Source organism: Phoxinus phoxinus, assembly GCF_949152265.1.
Source record: "Phoxinus phoxinus genome assembly, chromosome: 4".
Taxonomy (NCBI): Eukaryota; Metazoa; Chordata; class Actinopteri; order Cypriniformes; family Leuciscidae; genus Phoxinus; species Phoxinus phoxinus.
The window spans coordinates 35895408-35913303 of NC_136879.1; the positions used below are offsets into that span (position 1 = coordinate 35895408).

The following is a 17896-nucleotide window of genomic DNA, read 5'->3' on the forward strand; positions in this document are numbered from 1 at the left end:
CATGAACATAGGTTACTGAACTTATTATAAAGTTATATGAAGAGAAAAACAATTAACAGAGAATGTGTTTTAATGAATTACAATGACTTCACTACGTCATAGTTTGTAAGTTTGTACTTGTCGCCGGTACAGTTTGTTCAATCTGCGTCTTGTTGTGATGTGAAGAGTGAAGTCAAGCAGTTCTACATGTGTTATCTCAAAACTCAGTAACTGAGAACAGCACGAAGAGCCGCACATAGGGAGACGTCCAGGTTTACATAACAAAAAGTCCACTGCGGTCTGAACTTGTCATAAACCACCCTGCTGGGTTCTGATCAAGAACAGCTAATCCTGCGTTTAAGTGGGTAATTCAGTGCCAAGGACACCGAGTTCCCGACCCACTCGCAATGATGGTCTTCGTCTCTGCCCAAAACATCTAACATGGGACATTTTACTTCAGGAAGGACATAATTAAGATATTATGAGTAATTACAAGTGTAGAATGATTCCGCTATGGTGTTTTTTTCAATCAAGTGTTGAGGTGTCAACATTTACCCATTCAAACCTGGGAGATCCCCAACGATTCACTGAAACCGCAAGATCCCGAGTAACTCTTTCATCAGTTTAGGCCTATATCTTTTCTGAATGAACCAGCTTGTGACAGCACACTTCGGGTGATAAGAAAGGGACTTGTGGCTGGTCAATGTTTAGTTTGCGTGTTTCAGAATACACCAACACATGATCAATGGTTTGGTTTGTGCAACAAAGGCAGTCCTGTTGCCTGACTATCTGCTTCACAAACAGAGGAGAATGTCTCGAGGGCATCGGGAACTTTGCAGGGGCTGAGGTGCTATCAGTCATCACGTGGGACATCAAAGACAGCCTCGCACTGTCAAACAATGGAGAAAGAAAACTAACAACTGACCGAGAGAGAGAGAGAGGGAGAGAGAGAGAGAGAGAGAGAGAGAGAGAGAGAGAGAGAGAGAGAGAGAGAGAGAGAGAGAGAGAGAGAGAGAGAGAGAGAGAGAGAGAGGAGGTAAGGAGAGGTAAAGTATTAGGCTACTAAATATTAACTGAATCATGTCTTGATCGAGTCAATCAGAAGGATTAGTCTAGGTTTGCTGTACGTTGTCCCCCAAAAACATAAATCAAATCTCTTCAGTATACGAAGCCTCTAAAGGGACATGGTGATGGAAAAATGATTTGCGTTGCACTGAGAAACTTTGAGTTCGCTCGCAAAAACCTTTCGAGCTCTTTGCGAGCAAAGCAAAAGTTATAGCAAGTATTAAAGTGCAAAAGTATTGATTTGTTATTTTTCCTCCCATCTCATATTTTCTTCCTTCACCATGTCCCTTTAAGGGCTCCGTATCAATATCTAATTTGTTTCTCCCAAACACTAATTAGATCAGAAGAAATACTTCTTCTCTGGTGTTTCTCCTGAAAAAAAAAAATACATGCGTCTTCTCTGGAGTTTTAGAAGAGATTGATATTAATAATATTTAAGATACCAAAGACTGCGATCAAAAGTTGGAGTTCTGGATATGATCTCAATCATTTCTCATCAAACTTAAAGCAAAAAATGTGAGTTATGTGATCCACATCTATTTTACAGCTTTGTATTCTTACTTTACATCAACGATTCTCATTAGCATCTATTTTTATTTCTCTATATTAGGCTATTATTTAGCAGAAAGAACATGAGATCAAATCAAATTAAGTGTAATTACCAAGGAAATCCAGGAAAATGCCTAACAAACTAAACCAATTTACATGAACTAAGATTAAAAAAATGTTTTTAGTCAAGGTGTAATGTGATGTGTAATGTGAATGCAACCTTATGTTATGTTATGTTATGTTATTATATACAGGCAAACAATGCTCAAATGAAAAACAATATATATATTTTTGTTTTATCATTATAGTACAGAAAGATTTTTTTAAACTGCCCCTGCAGAGAAACGTCATTGAGGTTTCCTCACAGTGGCCTTTGCGTTGATCATTTGACTATATGCAAGTTGAATGTGAAGCTCCCTCTGGCCGCGTTGACAAAAGACATGCCGGGAAAAGCAGCCTCATGTGAGACACGAACACATTGTGCCTGCATGTGTGAGTCTGTGTGCCAAAGACTGATGGGTATTTATGGCCTCTTGTATGGCAGGAAGTCAAAAGCTCCTGCCAATGAAAGTATGAAGCAATTTATCAAGAGTTATCAAACAATCATATCAGCATTAAGTCACTACAGAATCACTCAAGTCTGGCTCATTTTCAAAAACAATGACAGGTTTAAATCAAAACTAAATTTTTGCTTTTCCTGAAGAAAATGTGAGTGGATATGATATGACATTCACACAGTGAATGTTAATGGGGTCCAAAGTTTTTTGGATGTTTATGTTCTTCATATTATCTTATTTTGTGCTCCAAAAAAAAAAAAAAAAAAAAAAACACAGACATGCAATGACAGGGGAGTAAATGATTGCAGAATATATATATTTTTTAAATGAACAATTGACCATTTTTTTTACCATTGTGCCATTGTGTTTCGCAGCGTCTCGCAGAAATATATAACACTGTGCAAGTGGTTTTTGGATATTTTGATACAAAATTCTTACATATTGTACCTTTATTGGCCCCTTATGGTGCTTTTATGTAATTTTTTGAGCTTGAGAGTCTTGGTCACCACTTACCGGTACTTTCATTTATATGGAAAAATCAGTGTGAACATTCTGCTTAATATTTTTCACTGAAAAAAATCACACAAGTTTTGAATGATATAAGAGTGATTAAAAGATAAAAAATAAGTATACTTATGTACTGCTTCAATACTACTAAATTGGCCCACTTTTTAGTGTATACAAGTATGCTTATAAGTACACTTCAGGTGTAACAGTGATAAACTTAGAGTTTAATACTTGTAGCATTTCTTTATACTCTCAGTAAACTACTAGTTTAGTCATTTTATAATGCAAGTATACTTGTAAGCTTTCTTTAAGTGAACTTAACATCATACTTAAAGTTGACTATTTAGGTATTATACATATTTATACTTGATATATACATTTAACTGTACTTGAAGTAAATTCCTGTAGGCTACCAGTGGACTACACAAAATTCACAAACTCAGAATGAGGAATATATCTGTTTTCTCTATAAATCAACATAAATACAAAGAATGTTTATAAGACATGTAAAACTATGTGAACAAGTTTTTAATAGGCAACTCAATCAAAAGAGTTAACACAACTACAAGCCAAGTATAGTTAATTATACTTGGGTATATCTCGATCAAATGATTGAGTACAAGTATTGGCTAAATGTTCTAAGACTTGTATAAGTCAAATTTAACTATATTTCTGAGAAATAAAAAGTAGACTAAAAGTATGCTTATTTATTTTAGTTTAAAAGAAGTATACTAACAGAACACATGAATAAACTTAGTTTTTGTTGTTGTAAGGTTGACGACAGAATTAATTGTTTTCTTTTTTTGGGTGAACTTGAATATTTTTTGTTATTACTGATTTTAATAATGATGTTTGCCTTAGCAAAAACCACTATAATTATGGCAGGAAATAATATGACCTTCAGAAAACAACATTGTGGTATTTAGAAACCATCAGTATGTGTGTAATGAGATTTCATTTATCTGAAGCAATGTGCCCTCAAGCCTTCAGACGTACATTAAAAGCAGATTTGTGTCAGTAACAGTGCTCCAAATGAGACCACACTGCCATGGGTTTTAATCCTATCAGCCTTCCCGCTAAAGGGGCCCCGAAACATTGCGTCACACACACATTGTGTAAAGTTCCACACATCTCCCAGAACAAATCACATCGACAGGCAGAAAGGACTTGTGGCAATGTGCTGTTAAACTCCTGTCATCTCTGGGACCATATTACTGTCATTGTGACCACAGTTACAGAACCCAACTGTGACGTCAAGTCGTCATGAGTCATTACCAAAGTCCATTTCAGGATGTCAAGGTTCAGGCATTCAGTTACCTAAATGTTCCCAGAAATTACATCAGAAGGGGTTTTAAAAACCCAAAGATGATTGACTAAGCATTACACCAAGGTCACATGATATATTCAGGTCTGGTATTGTTCATTTTAGGTGTCTTGCAAAAGTTGTCAACAGTGTCTGGATGATTTTAACCACATCATGTCCCTTATTTACACTGTGATTATTAAGAAATGTTGTTTCTTTCTGACCACACTGATTGTGTATTTCTTAGACAATCCTTAAGGGATGTTTATTGAAAATCTGCCATCTTCTTGTGTGGACGAACTGTGATCTTCTTTTAACCACAAGACCATCTGAGCACTACCATATCAAACTGGCTGTTATGTATTGTAAAAGTGCACATTATGGTTTGAGAGTAAATGTTGTTTATTCTTGAGTGAAATGCTACGTATGCTAAGCTAGGCGCAGACTGTATTCACTGAGACTGTCTGTGCAGTTGGCTTTTCTTTGAGACAAAACAAAGCCTCTTAATGATGGGTTACAGTGAGACCGTTGCAGATATAACTATAATCATAAATGTATCCGTACTGTGCAAGTACTCTTTTAGCATTTATTCTCCTGTAATAAACCCAGTGACCTGCACTGGTAAAGATATGAAAACTACATCTTCAGGTCAAATAGTTCTGTAATGCACACATTTTAAATCAAACCAACAGCAGAACCCAAAGACACTAACTTTAGTATACAAATAACTTGGTAATTTTAATAGAAAATGTAAGACACATTTGGAACTAGCCTTAGCGACAATCATTAGCATTAGCTAAAAAAAAACAGTGGGATCTAAAACTAAATCATTAGTTTTAGGCTGTGACTGACAGCTGTAACCTTACAAAAATACCCTACATGAATCCTGCAGGATTTTCATGTTTCTGCAGGATGTTAGCATGAACGCATGTGTCTCACTCCAAATGTGTGACAGTTGGCAACCATCTTACTCTTAAAAGTTACTCTGATAACATATTGTGAGATGTATTCTGTTTACAATTTTTCACATTTCTTTAGGGAGCTAACTTGCTAATCACTAAAATGTGCTAATGACTAAAAAGCATAATATCCCCTCCCTTCAGAGCATCTCCGAAGACACGCTTCCTTCAAAACACACGAACACACACAGCAAGCGTCTGCAAAGCGTCACGAAACGAGAGACCTCATGTCTCAAAGCACAAAACATTAAAATAATAATGAACGTAAACAACTTACAGAGCTCTAGTTGTACCACTTGACTGCTACAGATCCATTTCGGCGTTGATAGCTTTTTTCCTTGACACTTTATCCACTCTTTTAAAGATGTTTGGACAAAAACTTGATCTCAAATGTTTTCTAATGGTCTCTCTGTGACATACGTGCACTTTCTGCAAATAGTGTGTTTGCTAACAAAGCTATCACTGAGGTAGGCTATTGCATGCTTAAGTCAACAATGAAAGCAAAATTGACCCAATATGTACTTCAATACATACTCTTGCTGTTGTGGGTCAGGTGACGGCAGGCACACATAATACAATGAGAAAAACTCATTCAACTTTCAGTTTATGTCACATTTATTTCCCATGAAAATCACGGATAGCAGTCAGCAACCGAAACACACATACATACACGCTGAACCATAAACAGGAGTGTTTATAGAGTAAGAGATTTAAATGCAATCATAAAATGTACAGATCTTAGATTACCCTGATAATGTTATTGCGTTGGCAATAAAGTACATACAAAAACAGAGGTCACTGATGTGTGGCTGTATGGAGCGCAACAGTGACCGACCACTTTGTAGGCGGCTTTGATTCTGGAAGTATCTTCCCCACTCATTTTCTCAATTAGAGTCGAATAAAAATATATTTTTAACAAATAAAGCAATGAACCAAACATTTCAAAAAAAAAAAAAAAAAAAGAGTAAATTAATAAAATGTAATGAAATTGATGGAATAATCTACACACTACAAACTTAATCGGGGGGGATTTTTACTTCCTGAACCCACTGTTGTGCTCTGTCGTTTGTGGCGGGTCTCTGACCGACTGGGCTTCTGAATAATGAGAAGCAAATTCAACATCTCATTGGCTGATCAGGAGGACACAGCCAAAGAACTTTGTACTAGACTTTTTACAACATGGCACGACAGCGTAGATCAAGTCAAATGGAAAGACTGCAATAGGGATTAACAAGAGATCACAAGTGCAATGCATTGTATGGCATTCAAAGGTGATGTGTTATGCGTGATAGGTCCAACTTTCTGTGACTAACAGTACACAAGTACACATCCCTTTCACATTGCAATGGCATAAAAATGGCAGTTACACTCAATTTTGGACAATCAAAGCGACAAAAACGAGGCCTACAGTTACAAGTGTGTTCAGTTACAGACTGATGGGATATAAGGACCATTTAGATAGGGCGTAAACGGCCGAGCGGCCACAGGACTGCTATAAAACTCTCTTTGTGACCTCGGACAAGGAGGTTAAACAAACGAAAAGGAGCTTGATCACCAGTGTTAGCATGCTAGTATCATTAACATGTGGTCACACAACGTTCGTATATGCATTTATCAGGTAGAAGACATGGGTGAATAAATAGAAACTGTGGCACTGTATTTGGTTATAATAAAAAAAAGCAGTAGATGATTTTTAAAACCATAATCAAACAGTTTTGGCTGTGGAAGAGGTCAACAGTGTTCTTCACTATCCAGTTGAGCCATTTGTTCATACATTGAGGGTTGTTGTCGCCGAAGCATGACTGGGAACGCTCTGCGATTAAAGGTCTCACTAGCCATGTTTCTATCCAAAGTTGTGTATTAAACTTATGGAATATCGCATGCAATATTCGCGAATAAAGCACCGCTTCCATCCCATGTGTTCAAGAGAACAAAATCATCACTTGCTGGGAAACTGGCGCAAAGTATCAGTAATAAAAAGATGAAAAGTTTCTGCAACCGAGGAAGCCTGTGACTCGTTTTTCTTGCATAACAAATGACTTTCACATCAGAGTGCACAGATGAAATGCAATTACAAACGCTGTCATGTCATCTTGCGTTCGAATGCCTGATGTTTGGGAATGCAATCGTGTGAGACAGTTCTGGGAATAATTTTGGCTCAGGCATTTCAGAATGACAAAAACAATATTCGAGATGCTATGCAATGAGATTGGACAACTTGACTAACACGCAAACGAATCACATAATCCGTTGAGACGTTATTCAGTAAATGTGTTTCTTACCAAATAAAAAAAGTATCCATCTCAATTGAGCACATACGTTGTTTATAGGCATTTTAAGCTAATCTTGGCGTTTCCATCCAGAGTTTTTAATGCGATACCCCAAAACTTGCATACAAGTATGTGGAAACAAACATGGCTAATAAGCTCCTCTACATAGGGACATAATAAGATCCTCTACACCTACAAAATGGCCCCGGAGCAGTCTTTATCCTGGGCCCTGTAATGTTTAGTGACGGCCCTGCATACAGAACTTCCTTCGTGCTGTAGCTGTCGAACAAGCTGCACTTTCTTTCGCCATTCATCGTCCTTTACAGCAGCAATACCGTTCTTCGTTGATTCGTTACCAACTGAACATCGTCCACTTGAGGAGCGTGAAGCTAAACCAGAGTCTATCACATTGTTCATGCCTCAGAAGATTGGCTTGACCTTTGCTACTGTATGCAGATATATTTCTTCCACCACGACTTTGAGAGCATTTTCATCTTATCGGCAGTACTGTGGACCTTACGTTCTCGTCGCGCTCTTCTGTCGGAGTTTCGGAGCCCCACGGAGATGGCGGCGTCAAACACGTCCTTCAGGTTTTTCTGTGTGAGCGAGGAGCATTCGACGTAGGCTACCGCTCCTACTTTGTCCGCCAGGGCGCGGGCGTCCTCTTCCAGGACAGGTCGCTCTCGGCGCCGTGCCAGATCGATGAGGACCTTGACATCTTGCCGTAGGTCACACTGGGTTCCCACCAACAGCACAGGTGTGAGCGGACAACGCCGCCGGATCTCCGGGACCCATTTTTCACCAATGTTCTGGAAGGAAGCGGGGCTGACGACGCTGAAGCACAACAGGAGTACGTCAGTCCGCGTGTAGCAGAAGTGACGCAACTTATCGAATTCGTCCTGAGGTAGAGAGAAAGAGAAAGGTAAATGCGCTGCCCAGACAGAAAGCCTATCACTTTATATAACAGTGTATCATTCATTACTGATGTTTAGCAACGCAAGGCCTCGTGAACCTTCTCAAAAATCATTTGCGGGATTCCAAATTGTTATTTCAGATAATAAAAATCCTTTAACTAGCTCTCGGGGTGTTTTAAAATTCCCTGAAGCAATTAAGTGAAATTATAGGTTGGCGCTCGCAAAGAACATTGCATGTGGAACACGCAGTGCACGCTTTAATCTTTTAAACTTGGCCAAAGTTTTCAACTCTGGCACACCCTGTCCTGTTTATGCAGTACAAATAAATTGAAAGTATAAATCTGTAGAGCGTTTGGAGAGCAGAGCCTCTAAAATCATTGAGAACAGCAATTAAGCTTGACAGATAAGAGCGCCAAACCTTTTCAATGCCTTTGCTGCGTCTACTTTTTGTTTACGAAATCATAAGATTTAGATGAAACACACACACACGCACGCACACACACACACACACACACACACACACACACACACACACACACACACACACACACACACACACACACACACACACACACACACACACACACACACACACAGTATGTTTTTACAGTAATATATTCCAGCCACCAATTACAGTAATCTATAAATAACTGTAAATAGCCATTGCAGGAGATTTCTCTAGCTGGCAACAGTATAATAATAATAATTTAATTCTTGGTGTTGGATTTATAGATTTAAAAAAAGATGTACAGTACAGAGATATACACAGATGCATCTCTACTGTAATTTTATACAGTATATACAGTTATATCACCCAGCCCAACAATTACGATCGCCTGATTGACTTTATCATTACCAAATGTTGTCTTGTCTTTTGTTGACATGGACACCTGCTGCACAACATAATGGAAGTACATCTAAACAGGCTGAGCAATAGAAAGAAAGCAATAGACTTTTGCGATACTAGCCTTTGTTTCTGTACTTTGGGCAAAGTGCATTTGTTCTTTCTCTTTAAGAACTATATGAAAGCCTGCCGTTCTATAACTGGAGACGTGAATTCTGATCTTCTCGTGTTTGCCTGAGCTTGCCTCTGCATGGTTGTGTAAAGGGATTTATATGTTGTGTACTAAGAGGGCAGAGTCATTTATTTGTTAACCCATGTAAATCATGACAAAGGAGTGTCAGTTTCTGAGGTTCAAAGCCTTACGGAAAAAACCTTCTAAGCAATCTAATATTCCAATGAGGAAAGCAGAATGAACGTAGAGCCAGCTGCCTTTTCAAATTAGTGATATGTGAAGGTAGTTACACAACAATCAACTCTGAAAAAACAGTTTGGCATCTAAAACATCCCTTGGAGAAAACCCGCTGGATACACGGTACCCTGTCCAAGCCTGTGTGGCTCAGAAACTGAGAGGGAGATCCAATAACTAAAGTGCCGATAGCTTGAGGATTGTTTTTTTCTCTCTCCCTTTATGATTTCCTCACAGTATGGCAACCCTGCCGATCTTAATTGCTAAGATTTTGTTGCGCAATTGCTTTCTCATCCAATTTCGAAACCCTGCTTTCAGAGAGTGACAGAAACGCTCTCATCCACCCCAAACAAAAAGATCAAGTTAGTTGATTTTTGTCTTTGGGTTGGCTTCAAAATGAATGGAAAGCAACATGATGTAATGAGCATCGGACAGTGATGCTGTGAGACTGGGACACAGGTGGTGCACTGAAGCTCTTACCTGTCCAGCGGTGTCACAAAGCTGCAGTCTCACTGGCTGACCATCCACCTGTACGACCGCTGGAGGAAAAAAGGGAAAAAAATGAGTCATTTTACTACCGACACACACGCACCTGTTTCCTTTTAGTCATCGAACACTGTAAACAAACACAACGTCAATGGACTTTATGGACTTGTTACAATTTAAGGTGTTATTATAATTTAATTACAGAGCTAAGATACACACTTTTCCTTATACATTGATTGAAATAAAAAACTTTATATTAAATATATTATGTGTGCATATATATATATATATAGGCTATATATAGTATGTATGTGTGTGTATGTGTGTGTGTGTGTGTGTGTGTGTGTATATATATATATATATATATATATGTATACACACACACTCAGAAATAAAAATATTAATATTAAAAATATTGAAAATATTATGAAATGTATATTTTTTTTATTTGTGCGCTTACATATATATATAAACTCTTTAAATAATCCCTTTATTCAACTCTATAATGAAAAGCAATTCATTAATTTTCTAAATTAACAAAAAGTTAACTTAAATGTTATTAAACTATGTAATAGTATTATTATTTTCAAATCTGTAATAAAATAATCTTAATATAACAGAGGCTCTTTAAAAAATCTATATATTTGTATTTATTATATATATTATTATTTTGAGTTGGTCTGTAAAAAAATTATCTTATTTTTTTCAAATGTCAGTCAGTAAAAAAATCATAATATAACAAGGTCTCTTATAATAATAACAACAATAATAAATTGTAATTATTGTAATTTATTATTATACACCCTCATGAACATGGCATAGATCAACAGCCTAGATATAATTTGGTTTCCTGCAGCTCATAAACCGCTCATCATTTCACTTGTTTGTAGGACAGTACATGCTGTTCAAATCTATAATAATGTTCACTCCATCATGCCACGGACACGGTGAAGTGATCTCATGAGGTCCTGGTGATGATTCGCCACTTCAAAGTGTTCTGCTTCAAGCACCCATTGTGTAACTGTCTCCAAATCCCCGTCATATGATCTGCCTTTAATTCAGCCCCTTCCCTCAGAGTACCACCTGTTGAATTGCGTAACTGTTCTCAAATCAGTGCACAGACTTCTGATCTGGCTCCAGGAGTTTGAGGGTGACATCACCACTGGGGCAGCAACACAATACCTGCTCAGAGATTGAAACTACTGGACCGGACCCCATGGATTTTAGGGGCCCAGATTTTCCGGTCAGGCATTATTATTGCGCAAGGGCTTTATAATGACAAAGACATGCTTGTGGTGGGTAACACCGGTTGTTTCTGGTCCATAGAAAAATTATGAAACATTTATATGTAAAGTAGGCTACTCTTTGACTGAAATTTGTTATAAAACACAGTCTTTAAAGCACTGCATTCATTTCCATTAAAAATGGTCTGGAATTTAAAGACCTGCACTTGACTAATTTTGGTTACAAGGAAATAAACTCTTGTGTAGCACTGAAAAGCAATATAAATATTTGACTTTTTAATCTGGCTGTTGTTGACCCATATGGATGGATGGTGTTAAAAAAAATCCAAAAATTATTTTCATTTATTTGAATGTTTGTCAAGTAAAATGTTTTAAAAAAAACTTTTAACTAGTTTCAACTAGTGCTGTCAAATGTAGCCTATTAATCGCATCTAACATACACGTTTTGTTTATATTTATATGTGTGTGTGTGTGTGTGTGTGTGTGTGTGTGTGTGTGTGTGTGTGTGTGTGTGTGTGTGTGTGTGTGTAAACAAAAACTTTTTTGTTTTTATGTTATCAATCGATTTGACAGCAAACATATATAATGTTCAAAATGAGGGTTAAAAAGTCTGACATGTTCATTCATAGTTAATGTGATGAACTGCATGTGTGGCTACTAAGCTAAACACCTGTTTGAACTTGAGGAAACTGACTTCATAGATCCACAGAAAGTCACTAAAAATCGCAATGCGCATTCAAAGACTCACCTGAGAAATCGTCAAACGCTGTCGGGACGTATTTCGTTGGATATCCATTGGTTGTGTAGCTGACAATCAGGCTGGTTTTCCCCACAGCTCCGTCCCCGAGAAACACGCACTTCAACAGCCGGCCCTGGCCGTGCGCGGGCCGGGGGGATCTGGGTTTGTGTGGGGGCACCGGAGGCGCCATCATCTGACTGTAATCCATGTGCGTTCAGACGCGCTGCTCGACCGGACCGCAGGTGGATCGCACACTCCTAATGGAGTGACCCGAGAAAAGCACATCAATAAGGACACTTTATCAACAACTGGGCGCTATGAGCACTGCGTAAATGCGCTTGATCCTCTGCTGCGCACAGAAACCGTCAGTTTCATAAGTCCAAATAACTCAGTATCTCCACGAAAAATAACGAACGTCTCACACACTTCAACAGCTGAGTAAGGTGCGAGAGAGGCAGCTTTTATAGTCAGATTTCGTTTGACTAGCTCCTCCCTCTTCACATGGCTGCTTGAGCACAGGCTATTCATGACGCTTGTCTCACTAGAAGAAACAATGGCAAGTGTGCTTTAAAAAGAGATAAGTAGGCTATTGGTACTTTTCCAGTTTTGCATTACACATATTGTACATTTATGGGTTACACTTTATTTTAAGATGTCATTGTTACAGTGTAATTATATATTTAAGTACTGAGTAATATTAAGCAACATGTAGCCTACTTACGATAGGGTTAGAGTAGGATTAGGATTTTGTTGAGGGTTAGTTGCAATTATGCATACTTTACTGTTATTACTATGGTAAGTAAGTACATGTAACATGTAACAAGGACACTGTAAAATAAAGTGTTACCCATTTACAGAGCAGGCTAGTATTAAGTACTGTATACATGTACTTAGGATACTATAGGGTTAGGATTAGGATTTGGTTTGGTTTAGGGTTAGTTGCATGCCATTATGCATATAGTTATTACTATAGTAACTACATAAAACATGTAACAATGACACCATGTCACACTTTATTTTAATGTGTCCGTGTTTCAGTGTAATTATACATTTAAATACTGAGTAATAATATTAAACTACATTTACTTACTATAACGGTTAGGATTATAGTTTGTCAGTGAACCCATTTATGACTGTGTATAAATGGCTAACACAATAAAACAATCCTAAAAACATAAAATATAACAATGTATACTTTTAAGGTACATGTGCAATTAACATTTACAGCACATTTTATTAATAATTAGTATTCAACTTTAGTAGCAGAGTTGAATAATTTTACATTTGACTCATACCATTACTCTCCTTTTGGCGAATGGGTTTAAACTGATCTTTTCTGCCAGCTAGTGGTCAACATTAGCTATTTTACTTTGAGAAATGCATGTAGCCTGATGCCAAATAACTGACAAACAATATCATTAAGTCATTTTTATTAATATTTATTTTAGTACATCCAGTTTCATGACATTATGTTTATGCTATTTAAAGCCTATGCTTTACTAAAACAAAATTAAATAGCATTGTAATGACATCATTGAATTTGGAGATGGAAATTGATTTCTTTGTCCAGTTGGGCTTCATATATCTACAGGATAAATGGTCTCATTACACTTTAAGGTATTTCCTATTATCCTGTGATAATCTTTGAAAATGTTTTTATGGCCAAATGAAAGGCAGGGAAGCACAGTCTATAGTGACCTTCACATCTGAACAAACTCCATAAGTGATTATAATGTTCTATTCTAGTTAAACTTGTTTTGGTTGAGTGATGAAGAGAAACTGTTATCAAATCAGAGCAACATTTATTCAGAAGAATATGTTTTGAAAAAAAAAAGAAGAAAAATATTCTGCCTGTAAATCAATGCTAAATTAATCATACGTGTCTGAAATCACACCTTATAACTTAATGTCTTATAACATTACCAACATTTTTATTTCATTCTTGCAACAAGCTAATATTGCACATAAGTCATATGGTAAGTCATACTTTTATGGTGTTTTTTTATTTATTTATTTTAAGTATGAAAGCCTCAGTTGCCCTTTCACTTTAACTGCATGAAGAATCTTAATCCCGCTTTGTGTGTTTCACTTCCAATTTTTTGGCCTATATAAGAAAGTTCTCAATATTGCACAAAAAAAAGGTGGAAAGTGAAACTACAACACGTAAAAAGGAAGTAGGGCCTACTATCAGCATCCACTCAGGCCCGTGACTGACCTTTAAAGGCTTCCTGATGTTATTTAGAAAGAAGGGAAGCGAGGGCATTATAGATAGTCTTGCTGGCCATCATTGTAAAATGTTCCATTGTACTAGAAGGCCATTAGCAGTTTCCTCCTTTTACTCTTTTATTATGACTTCATCAGACAATAATATATTCAAGGCATCCACTCTTCCAGCTATTAGAGGTTACCTTAAAAAAATATATAATTTTTGTTTTTGTTTAACAAGTTAGCATGTTGCTATTCAGTTGATGCTCTGCCCAAAGATTAACATCTTTGTTGATCCTGAAACAACATTCCAATCAACCAATCAGATTTGAGGGACAAGTTTACGGTTTATGTCAAGTTTACAAGTTGTGCTTCTACATCAGTGTTATTATCAGTGTCTGTCACCTATCTTTTCCCTCTGATTTTAGGGATAACTTATTGGTTGGGTTACGGTTAGGACTACATTTTAGGACAAGAATGTTGTTCGAGGATCAACATTTTGTTGGAGCATGTCTTACTTGGCATGATCACAGTGACCCAAACTTCCATGATACACCCTTGTGAAAAAGTAGTGTGCTTAATTGTAATGATTGTGCACTTGTAGTGTACTTCAATTCCTAAAAGTAGACCTATATATATTTTTTAAAATGGTATTTGCCGATAACAGTAATAATATTACAGCTACAGAGGTTGCTCAAAACCAAGGGATTCTTGCAGAGGGGAAATCTGCTTTGTAGGATCAAGGTCACGCGGCGATGCCTTCGTGCCTTAGTCTTGTGGAAAAACCTTAGTTTGTGGGGGCTCTTTGTCGCAGCGTCACGCTAACAACGGATACATCCCTCAGCGGTCCTCATGAGTGGTCGCTCGACTCGAGGTTTGCTTTATAGTTTCCTAGTCGATGACGTCACCCGCCTATGGTATTGGACTGATTCCATACATACGTGGTTCACGGCGCAATCACGCAGAGGCGTTCCCAGTGTTTCGACGCAGCGTCTCGTTCCCTCTTCAGGGAACTAAGGTTCCCTCTGTAACCGAGATGTTTTTATGAGCGCTGAAGAAAGAGGAGGAAGCGAAAGAGAATATGGACACGGTCATTGCTAGGGAAAAGAGGCCAATTTTGCAAATGGAGCTTGAGGTAATAGTTTTAAGTTTTAGCGCCATGTCACATTGATCAATACGACATTTCATGACGCATTTTTATTGGCTAGTTAGTAGATGCAGGACGTTAGCAGCAAACACTCGGTGAGATGATCATGCTAAATTTCTGACACTGTCAGAAAATGATCGCAGGCTATCTTTGGTCCGAAGACAGTGATAACGTCCATGAACCTTGAACCTCTCACTGTACGACCACCGTTTAGGAGCCACGACCACAGAAATCGCCACGATTGGTCATCTTTCGTCTGGGACAGCCCAAATTCGTACAATGTGTACCGGGGCATACCTCAGTCCTTTGTCTTGTGATAACGTTATGTGTGGATTGTGTAGTCTTGCACTTTGTGTTTATTAAATATTGTTTCATCATCTTTGTATCTTTAGTACAGCAAACCCGCCGTGACAGTGGAAAGAGTGTTTTGAGATGGAATCAAACTTACACTCAAATAACACCAAGCAAACAAAACTTTGGAAAAGAAAAGAACATTGTGGTTTTAATAGCTCTTAGGTAAACAGGCTTAAGCTGCCCACACATACACACACACACAAAGCGATTTTGAGACTGTAAGAAGTAAAAACCCTGGAAACTGGTCCTGCGTTATGTTCCTGCTAGGCGATCTGCATTCAAAAAGCTCCGATTCACTGCTGTTACTTCACTGAAGTCATCCATGTTTGTTCAGATAACTCTCCGTTATTGTATGGGTGGCTCAAGTATCTTAGCGTTCTGTCTTTCATTCATACACTCACTCACTCACTCACACTGAAATGTGGAAATAAAAACATGTCTTTAACTTCTTAAAATTCCAAAGCCTTTGATTCCATTTTCATCCAAGATTGTTCTTTGCATGGTCCTCCCTCCTTAAACCGTATTGAAGGCCCTGTGTCATTAGCCCCTCCCCCACTGCTGCAGAGGCGGGACTCTGAGCACAAACTGCTAATTAAGACATTTTTGAGTGACTGCGTGCAGTTCCTCCTCCTCTGTGAGATGTCTCAATAGGCTTTGGGTTTAGCTCCACCGGGGGTTGGATCCGGGGGTGGTCCGCCACCCTGGGCCAGGCGATGAAGGCTGTTCAACACAAAAATACAATACACAAATATCATGAGACTCTTTGAAGCACTGATTTTACAGTAATAAATTACTGTTCACAGTAGATGGCGCTATACTCACAAGTCCTTCATGTTGTCAATACGGGCTAGTACTGCTACATAGCAGCTGTCCACTTTGTCCTGAAAAAGAAGAGAGTGACAGGAGCTGCAATAGATGTGTGTCTATCCATTAAAAAAAGATCATTTAATTATATTATATACATTTTCACAGCATTAAAGTAAATTATGTGGGCCTATTTTATTATATTATTTTTATTATTATATTATATACAATTCCAAGTAAAAAAAATATATATATTAGGTGGAACATAGGACAATATTTGACCGAGATACAACTAAAATTTGAAAATCTGGAATCTGAGGGTGCAAAAAAATTTTTTTAAATATTGAGAAAATCTCCTTTAAAGTTGTCCATTTATGTTCACAATTGTGCTGCATTCACTCACAAAAAAAATATTTTGATATATTTAAGGTAGGAAATGTACAAAATATCTTCACGGATTATGATCTTTACTTAATATCCTAATGATTTTTGTCATAAAATAAAAATCAATAATTTTACAGTGTTTTGTTGGCTATTGCCACAAATATACCCGTGCGACTCATGACTGTTTTTTGGTCCAGGGTCACATATTATATTATATTATATTATATTATATTATATTATATTATATTATATTATATTATATTATATTATATTATATTATATTATATACATTTTCACAGCATTAAAGTAAAAAAACTAAAACATAAAACATTAGGTGACATGAACAAACCAGAATGAAATTATTATTCACAATTATTTGTACGACAATTACCGGGTAATCGTCAACACAAAATTCATGATTGTGACAGGCCTATCCACTATATTAATAAACATAAAGTGTCTTTAGAAGTCAATATATTGTTTTACGGGCTTATTCGAATATAAACTAATACAGAGAAATACATGAATATGCATGAGATGCCACTGTTGTTGTATCCCACAGAGATTGTGTTACCTGGTGCCTTGTGTAAAACAGAGGGACAGAGAAGACAGCAATCACACCTGGACACCACATGATGACAAGAGAACTAGTTAGAAAAGCATTTAGCATTAACTTCTCATAAAGCACCACTAATACTGTATTGGTATCACATTTCAAATTACAGGGCCGAGGATATACAGTCAGTGACCTCAGAACATATTTAGGGCCAGATTTACCAAACATGGCAAATTAGCGTGAGAGCGCAATTGGAAAAAAAGCGCCGATGGGTGTGGAAAGTTTTGTGCGTGAATGACCAACACAATCTACCATGAAATTTGGTCCAAACGTCTGGTTTAAGACATGCTTTTTCGGGGAGGTAAATAATATTAAATTGTAATAATAAACAATAATAATAAACAAATACCATTGACTAGGGCAAAGCTTAGTTAATCACCTTGCATGATTCATTTAAATACTCTCCTCCCATACATTTTGACTGTGACTGTGTCCATGACTGTGCTATGACTGACAGACAAGAACGGTTTGACCTAAAAATATCAAAATTGAAACTACTGCGGAGACAAAGACACCTACATCTTGGATGCACTTCAGGTAAGCTAAAACATACCAACATTTAAT

General features: G+C 37.4%; 3 protein-coding genes across 7 annotated transcripts in view; 1 reads left to right on the forward strand and 2 right to left on the reverse strand.

The window, feature by feature from the left end:
- Positions 1-17896, forward strand: part of gab2 (GRB2-associated binding protein 2) — a 508732-nt gene that overhangs the window by 231365 nt on the left and 259471 nt on the right. The window lies entirely within an intron of this gene.
- On the reverse strand, positions 5514-12258 carry rhoub (ras homolog family member Ub). Its single transcript, XM_079610956.1, has 3 exons — positions 11832-12258; positions 9834-9892; positions 5514-8088 (listed from the first exon to the last, which is right to left on the reverse strand). The coding sequence occupies exons 1-3, from the start codon at positions 12028-12030 to the stop codon at positions 7633-7635; spliced, it is 714 nt and encodes a 237-aa protein (XP_079467082.1). The 5' UTR covers positions 12031-12258; the 3' UTR covers positions 5514-7632.
- rtn2a (reticulon 2a) overlaps positions 13238-17896 on the reverse strand; it is a 37999-nt gene continuing 33340 nt past the window's right edge. For 2 of the 5 annotated variants that reach the window (XM_079608815.1, XM_079608818.1), the window contains 3 exons: positions 17291-17337; positions 16351-16409; positions 15516-16248 (listed from right to left, as the gene is read on the reverse strand). In XM_079608815.1, the coding sequence (XP_079464941.1) occupies positions 16173-16248; positions 16351-16409; positions 17291-17337 (182 nt within the window). In that variant the 3' untranslated portion in view covers positions 15516-16172. Of the gene's footprint in view, positions 16249-16350; positions 16410-17290; positions 17338-17896 lie in introns of all 5 variants that reach the window. The other 3 variants (XM_079608817.1, XM_079608816.1, XM_079608814.1) reach the window with 3 other exon arrangements.

Excerpts from the sequence above, each read along its gene's own strand:
- rhoub (XM_079610956.1), bottom strand. The coding sequence starts at position 12,030 with ATGGATTACAGTCAGATGATGGCGCCTCCGGTGCCCCCACACAAACCC. Across the intron at positions 9,893-11,831 it reads AGCGTTTGACGATTTCTCAG|CGGTCGTACAGGTGGATGGT; the intron begins GTGAGTCTTTGA and ends TTTTTCCTCCAG. Across the intron at positions 8,089-9,833 it reads TTTGTGACACCGCTGGACAG|GACGAATTCGATAAGTTGCG; the intron begins GTAAGAGCTTCA and ends TCTCTACCTCAG.